Source organism: Myxocyprinus asiaticus, chromosome 13, assembly GCF_019703515.2.
Source record: "Myxocyprinus asiaticus isolate MX2 ecotype Aquarium Trade chromosome 13, UBuf_Myxa_2, whole genome shotgun sequence".
NCBI lineage: Eukaryota > Metazoa > Chordata > Actinopteri > Cypriniformes > Catostomidae > Myxocyprinus > Myxocyprinus asiaticus.
This window is the reverse complement of record NC_059356.1, coordinates 12,623,620-12,633,019: the sequence shown is the minus strand read 5'-3', so window position 1 is coordinate 12,633,019 and position 9,400 is coordinate 12,623,620. Positions and strand designations below refer to the sequence as shown.

Here is a 9,400-nt window from a genome sequence, read left to right as displayed (position 1 = left end):
TCTCCACATCACGCATGTCCGTGAGTGTCAGCCAGATGTGGCGATCCAGGACCACCAGGTTACTCATCGCTTTTCCGATGGCCTGAGCTGTAGTCTTCGTAGCTTGCAGTGCCAAGTCTGTCACAGTACGAAGCTCTTTAAATATCTCTAAAGATATTTGATATCTGGAGTGCTGATCCAGCTTGTCCTGCCACCATGTACACTCTTCCAGCCAATGTGGACATCAGTCGACATGGCTTGGAGGGATGTGCGGAGTGGGATTTCTAGCAGTAAACCTTCTCGCTGCAGGAACTAGGAGCACAGGCGACGAGTTGTGAAGCAGAGAGGGTTTACCTAGACGAAGATGTATATTTGTAGTGATGAAGTAAAAAATCTGAAGTACTGGTGATTGAGCGCCCACTTATATAGGCCATAAGAGTGCCTAAAGGGGAGGGGCTCAAACGCCATTGCCAATCAGAAGATTACCGTTATTGTACAAGGGTTTCAACTAGGTCATCGAGGGAAGTACAGTATTCCCCATAGCAATGGGTGGACTGAATCGAAAGAGAACAGAGATTCTTTTATATGGCGATAACAATCTCCGCGGCTGTACAATAGGAGAAAGCGTAATAGTAACTAGCGTGTAACAACAGTAAGTCATCGTTTGCGGATACCATATAAATGAGTTTGGAGAGCCGGAAAGTGACACCTATCTGTCACAAAATCACCCATGACTTCTCTTATAAAACAGCAATTTATCGTTGTAAACTCTACACACAGTTCATTCCAAAAGGATTGTTTAGTGTAAAATATGTTGAAGATTAGCTGAAAGGCAGTCAATTCATTAAGTGATGAGCTGTTTCCTCACAAAAGCAGTTTATTCAGCACACTGAAGCATCTCCTCCATAGACATTCATTAACAAATTACAGCATCTTGTCTCCTCGACAGTGTAGCACGCATAGAATATCTATGGGAGCTCTGCGTTATGCTATTTTAGGCTAAGCTTGAAGGCTCACCTATTAATAGGGTCGCACACCGGACACATCTGGCGGACGACATGGCATGTTTTAAAATTCTAAACAACTGTTTTCAATGAAGGTACGCACACCGCCACCGCTCAGCATCTGTGGGCGGCACTCAGCTACGACTCTGGGGCTGCTCAAAATTCTGCCGCGGTACGGAGTTAAATTCGACCCAAATCATTATTAAAGGGCATAGATTATTTACTCTAGCATTGTTCATTCTTGAAGGGAAAAACCTTGGTAATTTTTAGTTTAGCCTAATGTGAGCTGATTTTCAGTATTCTTTCCCAGTGTCCATTTGTTTGTTTTTTTTGTTTTTTTAAACATAGATTTCATTGCTGGGCCTTAAAACACACACACACACACACACACACACACACACACACGAGAGAGAGAGAGAGAGAGAGAGAGAGAGAGAGAGAGAGAGAGAGAGAGAGAGAGAGTGTTATTCTGTGTAATTTTTCCTTTGGGTTTCCATTTCTGTTTTTTTTCCTGTCTTCTGCTATATCGTGAGGTGTACAACAATGCATGAATCCCCCTGCTGGTGAACTTGAAACACTACTTAGAATTTAAATAAGTTTGAGACAAAGTCCAGATACTGCAGTCCATGCGACAGTGATAGTTCTTTTCAAGGATACCCAAAACCAGTGTCAATGGTCAAAGGAATTATATTAATAACAAATGTCTTTGAAACAAGAAAGAACGCTGAATTGTACTATTTGAAAAACAAATACATTGCATTAAGAGTGCTTGAAGTTTTGGGGGATGCAAATTAATCTGGTTGTTTAAGCTGCATTTTTTTTTTTTTTTTTTTTTAATTGAAACCATTTTGCACAAAATTTCATCATTAAAAATTCAATAATAAATATTCACCCTCCAAAATGTTTTTTTTTTTTTTTTCATCTTTATTATTCGACAGGTAATATTTGATCCATTATATTTGCTTTGCAAATTCGGCTGTAAAATGTAAGTGCTTAAATTTAGTTGGAAATTCAGCCTTGTACATTCTGGCATTGCAGAAAAAGCACTCACTCACTGCTACTAGGCTTTACCCCAAGGTGGTATTTTACAGGTGAATTTGCGAAATGAAATATAATGGACTGAATATTAAAGATTAAATAAAAAAAAAAAAATTTCATTATGGGGTATGGAGTTTTAAAAATTATTTAAAGCATTTTAGCATAAGGCATACATACATACATACATATATATATATATATATATATATATATATATATATATATATATACACACACACACAGCTGCAATCAAAATTATTCAACCCCCCCTGACCAGCAATACATTCTGTTGATGTGAATTAAAACACATCAACTAAAACCTCAGTAAACAGTCAAAGTAAGTTTTTAAAACACATTTGAGTGATTTTGAGAACAAAGAGTTCAGTTTACCCAAATTTAAAAATAAAAAATAACTAATTCTCTCCACAAATGTCATGTCAAAAATATTCAACCCCCAAAGTCAATCATTTGTGGAGCATCCTTTATCCTTAATAACAGCAAATAAATGTTTCAGGTAAGTGTTCTCAGGCTTCAGACACCTCTCTATTAGAATTTTTACACATTTCTCATGAGCAAAATCTTCCAGCTCATTGACATTCTTTGGTTTCTGTGCTGCCACTGCTTCCTTGAAATCCCAACAAAGGTTTGCAATGGAATTTTAAACCTTGGACTGAAAGAGCCATTTAAGGACATTCCACGACCTATCCCTGAACCAGATTTTGGACAACTTGGATGCATCCTTGGTGTTATTGTCTTGCTGGAAAGTCCAGTGATCACTGACCTTCAATTTACACACTGAAGGCATCACATTTTTCATGCCAAAATGGCCTGATACCTGAAAGAATCCATGGTGTCAGTCACATAGTCAGGATAGCCGTTTCCTGCAGCCGCAAAACACCCCCATAACAGGACTGACCCACCTCCATGCTTGACCGTGGGGATGGTGTCGTTCTTGTCATCACCTTGTCATCTTACTCCAGACGTACTGCTGACCCATGGGTCTAAAACTCATTTTCAGTTTAGTGTCATACGTCTATAAAACCTTCTTCCAGGACTCTACAGTTCTTTCCTAATTACTTCTTGAATATTCAAGTCAACATTTCCCTTGGTGAAGTTTTGCTTTCTTCCACACCCAAGAAGGTTGCTGTTGTACCATATTTTAAAATTGTATGAATGGTGCTGCCAACTTTGTCTATTGGAAATTGAAGTGCCTTGGAAATGTACTTTTATCCATGACCTTTCTTGTGTAATGAAATAATCTCCTCTATTAGCTTTTGAGACAGCTTATATTTAATTGCATTTTTTGCATAGAAATACATTTTTGCTTACAACTCTAAACTTACATTTTAAAACTTAAATAAGTGCCATTGCAGATTGATGACTTAATTTTGTTTTAAAACAATTACTTGTGTATCCTTACATATTTAAGAAACAGCTACTTGCAATAGGGGTTGAATAATTATTAAAAAATCCTACTATTTACAAATATTAGGTTATATATTCACACAATGACTTTGAATGTGTCACTCAACTGATATAGATGTAAAGTTTAAAAATTCTGGGTCATCAGAAAAGCTTACCTTTGTAAATCCTTACTGTCAAATCAATAATTTCGATTGCAACTGTATATACACTATATGGCCAAAAGTTTGTGGACACCCCCTTCTAATTAACGGATTTGGTTACTCCATTAAATCCAGTAAAGAAAAATATTAATGTTTCTTTATGTAATGGCTTGGGGTTTGTGTGCTTCCAAATTTGTGGCAACTGTTTGAGGATAGCCCTTTTCTGTTCCAGCATGACAATGCCGCTGTGAACAAAGTGAGGTCCATAAAGAAATGGTTTACTGTGTCTGGCGTGGGAGAAATTGACTGGCCTGCACAAAGCCCAGACCTGAACCCCACTGATCACTTTTGGGGTGAACTGGAACAGCAACTGGCCCCATCAACCAACACCAGTCCTGACCTCACTGATAGCCTTGTGTCTGAATGAGAGCAAATCCCTGCAGCCATGTTACTACATACAGTATAGTGGAAAGCCTTCCCAAAAGAGTGGAAGCTGTTATTACAGCAAAGGGGGAAACTGATGTCTAAGGTTTTGAAATCAAATGTTCATCAAGCACATATGGTGTCCACAAACTTTTGGCCATATAGTGTATGTATATATATATATATATATATATATATATGTATGTATATATCTATACATATATGGTTCTTAAATTATTTAAAATAGTTTTATGTCTTCTATTTTTCTTTATTGTATACCATATACCATTGTGTATGAAATGAGCTAAAGTTGCCCTGCCTTGCGTCCCATTCTGAAAACAGCCCTAACGTTTTACAACTACATGACAATCAAAAATACACCACAACAACGTTGTTTTAAAGTTTTATTTACATGTGCACATTTTCCTGAATATAACAGCCTTTGCATCTGACAAGACTCCTTTAACTGAAAAGCAGCAGTAAGATCATCAATTCATCAGTGGGAATAGAGTTTATAACACTGAAATGGAACTTGTTTGTTAATATACTGTGTACTTATACAAAAAGCACACATCTGATTTTAAAGCAAGGTGCAATAAGTTGTCTCTCTTCAAAACATTTATTTGTAGTAAGGTTAAAGTGCAATTCACTAAGGGAATGATGCATGTAAAAATTGTGATCATGCACAAAGTGTGTGACTTGACTTGCATCATACAGTATGATTATCAAATTAGCATTTCAACCAATAAGCAAATTGCATCAAATGCTGTGGGTTAGTCTAACATCCACCCCTGCAAAATAAGACTTGAAGAGGATCCTTTATGAATTAGAGTCCAGCTACTTTGTTAGATCCTTCATGATGCGTAGAGAAGAGCCCCTGTAGCCACCACCAAAGTGATTCCAGTGGTTCAGGTAGTGGAAAAGTTGGTATAGTTGTTGTCTCTTTGCAAACCCAGTGGTCTTGGGGATCTTCTCATGGTAAGCGTTGTAAAAAGAGCTCCTAAAACCACCAAACATGTCAGAAATAGATAGCTCAAACTCTGAATGGCCATAAAACGATGCTGGGTCAAAGATGATGGGACCATCAGAACATTCAGCCACATTTCCTCCCCAAAGATCTCCATGTAGCAGAGCTGGGGCCACCTCTATGTCAGTAAACAGCTGATGGATCTTCAGCTAAACAGATCATGCAAACAATGAGAGACTTGAAATAACTGTGATCATATCACTTTAGAAGACATATGGATGATGTTTATGCTGACTATCTGTTCTTTTTGGAGCTCCAAAGGTCTGATCACCATCCACTTTCATTTTAAGGACCTACTGAGCTGAGATATTGTTCTGTTTTTCTTCAAATTTGTTCTGCTGAAGAAAGTAAGTCATACACACCTGAGATGGCATGAGGGTGAGTAAATGATAAGAGAATTTTCATTTTTGGGTGAACTATCCCTTTAACTAATGTTAAAGAAAACAAGCTTACTGTAAAGTGTTACCACTATATCACTAATGAACAATAATTTATATTAGTTATAAATGTCATAAAACTATGAATAATATTAAAAATGCATTCCTGTTGAAAACTACAGACAAGATCAGTTGTGTTTGTGTGTTATTATCTTCAAGAAAAAATCTGAGTTTAGTTTACTTGGAGTTTGGCCCATAATTCCCGTGCCTCTCTGTCACCGTATGACTGCTCCACTAAGCCGAGCTGGTGCTGCAGCCGTTGCTGGGAGTAAAAAGACACCCAATCATCCTGCCAATCATTTACCTGAAACCACATTATTGCAAAGTATGATATACTACAAATATCTGAAAAAGAGTCACTCGATATGTTTGCACAGATGCTCACCTGAGGGATGTAACCACAGCATGTGGCCACATGGAACCCAAACATGCTGACTGTAGCAATTTCAGACTGTCCAGATCCTTTCCCTTTGTAAATACAGGAAATACAATTATGCCATTAAAAAGTACCTTCAGCCCATTTAAAACACAGTGATATTAAAAATCGCATTACCAACAGTCTGTTGCTCCTTGTTTTGTTTCTCTATCTGTCTCTTGTTGTATAGATGTAGGTCAGCGAGTTGTTCCCCCAGTTTTGCTGAGCATCTACATAAACATTACATATTTTAAACAGCGCACGCTGTAATGCTTTACTGTCATGCTGACTCAGTGCATTCTTCCTTGATCACTAATGATCTCACCTTTAAATTAAACCAAATAAGCTTATTGGATTTACATGATTTTGGGTCATACTTGTTCAAGCTATTCATATCCACATGTTCCATTACAAGAAGAGCTCCACTTCTCTCAAGATCCACCACTTTCACAGGTCTGGGTGCTTTCACCGTGTTTGTAGACAAGATTGCTTCCAAACTTGCCATTTCTCCATCAAACATCCGCCTAGCCTAGCCGAGAGAGAGAGAGAGACGAGAGAGAGAGAGAGAGAGAGAGAGAGAGAGAGAGAGAGATACTTCATTACAAAAAAACTAATAATCTCCTATGCATCATAGCTTTGAATAATACTTTATAAAAGCTTTTAATTAAAGCATTAATATGCATTATTATATAATGCTTCACAAACCATTAAAAAATATAAAATTAAATAGTTACAATTATAGATAGATAGATATTATGTAATTCTCTCTCTCTCTCTATATATAGGCTATATAAAATAAAAGATTATTAGTTGATGTACTTAGTTTCGAATAGTTACAAATTCAAATTGATAGATGGATAAATACTTTACAATATAAAGTGTCTGTCTATGTACTTTAAATAAAGTTTATTTAATGCTCAACAGATCAGTAGTTAATGTACATTAGAAAGGCAGGAATATTGTCTAATAATATGAATGCTTAAATATATATATATATATATATATATATAATGTATGTATTTACACAATTAATGAATTAAATCAGCTAATGATCTGTTTAGCATTAAATAATGTTTGTTAATGACTTTTTGATTACAGTTACTATAGCAAATTGTGTATATTGTATTATTAAACCACATGTGATCACATTTTTAGGATAGCAGGTTATTTTGTAAGTTTGCATGCTCAGAGACAAGGCAAAATCAACCAGTCCAAATCTAGAAGATGCAAATGCCCTGTAGCACCTCATTCTTGTGGTTGATCTTGACGAACACTCTGCCAGTGTCAGTGTCATAGCTCAGGCCTTCACTGATGCATCCTCCTCCTGAATGACCTGTCCTCTTCAGCACGGACGTGCCCAGCTCTCTCTTTAACAACGCCTCCATCTCAAATCTAGAGTAGACACAGCACGCAGAATCTTCCTGCAAAGTGTGAGTGAATTCAATATCAAATATTTTCCAACAAAACTGATTAATACTACTCTGGCGTATTTACATCGATAAGTAAGTATCTTTTAATGACTGCATGTGCTTGTTTGTGTTTGTGCGTGCGTGCGTGTGCAGGATTCCTGTTGTTCAACGACCTGCCAAAATAAAAGTCCGATGTTTATAATTGAACATTTCGTAACACTGTATTTCAAAATATATTTATAAATGTTTTGTAAATGTTAGATATTTATTGATTGATTTATTTACTTGCTTACTGATTTAAAAAAATAATGTATGTCAAAACGACATTTTAAAATCAAAGCAGGCTATATCCAAATAAATATTATTATTAATCTTTAGAATTAGTTAAAGGTGCACTAAGTGACTTTTTGCTTGTGTCATCTTGGTCGTACAGTGACACCTAGTGGCGTGGATGCAGCATCATTCAAAATCAAAAGTTTTCAGTTACAGATGCCATTGTAGAAATTCACTATTCATAATCAGTCATGATTAATTTAATCCAAGAGTGAAAGAGTCCAATAACAAGACGGTTACTGAGATTAAGCAAGTAGTATTCAGCTGGTCATGTGATTCTAAAATGGCAGCCCAAAATGGATTGTGCGGGCCTGTCCCATGTAGAATAAAACAGCTTTTATAAAGTTGCTGATATGACTAGAGTCCTCATCTCATGTGAACAGTTATGATTTTATACATGTGTTTCAAAATTACAAATCATTTCTTTAGGATTAAAAGTTTATTGATGAGGAAAAAAATTACTGAGTGAACCTTTAATAATAAGAAAATGGTTAGGACGATTGTAAGGACCCTGGACAGACAAGGAGCCTAGTAGAACCCCTGAGTCTTTCCCTGCATGATTTTATGATAAATGGCCACTTTGCACTGGTTAGCTAAAATGAAAACTGCTCTTAGTCTTACTTTATAATAAAAGATGATAGACCTTGTGTTCCAAACAGGATAAATCCGCCTCCGAAGAGCACTTTGAAGGGGGAACAGTCATGGCCACCATGTTGTAATGGACCATGCGCGACACGGACTGGTTAAGCCATTGCGCACCATCTCCAGGATGCAAGCGTGGTCCGAGTTGGGGTGGCAAAGTTCATTTTTAGGATGACAGCTGCCACCCTTCTGGCTCTGCCCATGCTTTCCGGCCCCCCGGCTTTCCATAGATAAGTACCCTTGCTCTAGTGTGTAGGCGCCCTTACGCTCATCCTCGTGCTGGATGTGTCATAAACCAGGCTTGACTGGATTGTGCGGGCCGCTAAACAGCGCGGTACAGATCACAAAACCTGAATTAAACAGAGAATTTTTGACTTTGAAGCACTATGGAGAATGTCAAACACCTTATAAGGTCAGACAGACCCAACATTTTAAACAGCACTGGTGAGGAAAAGGCAAGAAAACATAATGTGTGCCATTACCAGAAGCAGCTTTTGCTATGCTTCACCCATTTCACTTGAAACGGCCTCGCAACAGAAAGGGCCTCACCTTGCTCTCAAATAGCCCCACCCCCCCCACACAAAGTTGAGCCTGTATTCCTAACAGCATAACTGATGGCTTCGGAGGGCGCTTCAAAATTAGAACAATCATGATAGTCATACTGTAAGATGACCATTCAGCCCTCCAAAGCCACAGTGGTTAATGACAAAGTCTTCAAAGGGAATAGGGCAGCGTAGGATGATGATCAGTTCTAAATGGAACGCACCCCTGTTACTGTCTCTTCGAATGAATCACGTCACATCATGTGTCTGATAATTCAATGATGAACATCCTTCTGGCTCCAAGGAAAGAAACATTGTGAAAGAAAAGCAAAGACTTCTAGAATGCCTTAGCAAATTAACAGCTTTTTTATGTTGCACACTCTGCACACTCATAGTGGCAGCACACTCTTAAAGGTTGGGTTTCCCGATAACTTTGCAAGCTTTTGTGATCATCTTAACTAACATCGCTCGTTATTTTCTAAGATAGAGTAATGCCTGTTTCCCAAACCAGCACATAAAAAAAGTAGAACTTAAGTGCTTCGTTACGAGAGCTGTCCAGTCCAAAGGTGCTGAAACTTTGGCCAAT

The 9,400-nt window shown here is 37.6% G+C and overlaps 1 protein-coding gene across 2 annotated transcripts; it reads right to left on the bottom strand.

The window, feature by feature from the left end:
- Positions 1-4,400: 4,400 nt before the first annotated feature.
- LOC127450649 (ketosamine-3-kinase-like) lies at positions 4,401-7,452 on the bottom strand. Of its 2 annotated transcripts, XM_051714920.1 has the most exons (6): positions 7,133-7,452; positions 6,266-6,417; positions 6,027-6,118; positions 5,859-5,941; positions 5,655-5,777; positions 4,401-5,185 (listed from the first exon to the last, which is right to left on the bottom strand). In XM_051714920.1, exons 1-6 carry the CDS (start codon positions 7,271-7,273, stop codon positions 4,847-4,849), a joined length of 930 nt encoding a protein of 309 aa, XP_051570880.1. In that variant the 5' UTR covers positions 7,274-7,452; the 3' UTR covers positions 4,401-4,846. The 2 variants fall into 2 exon arrangements, with proteins under 2 accessions (XP_051570880.1, XP_051570879.1); XM_051714919.1 differs by having other exon boundaries at positions 5,655-5,941.
- Positions 7,453-9,400: the final 1,948 nt, after the last annotated feature.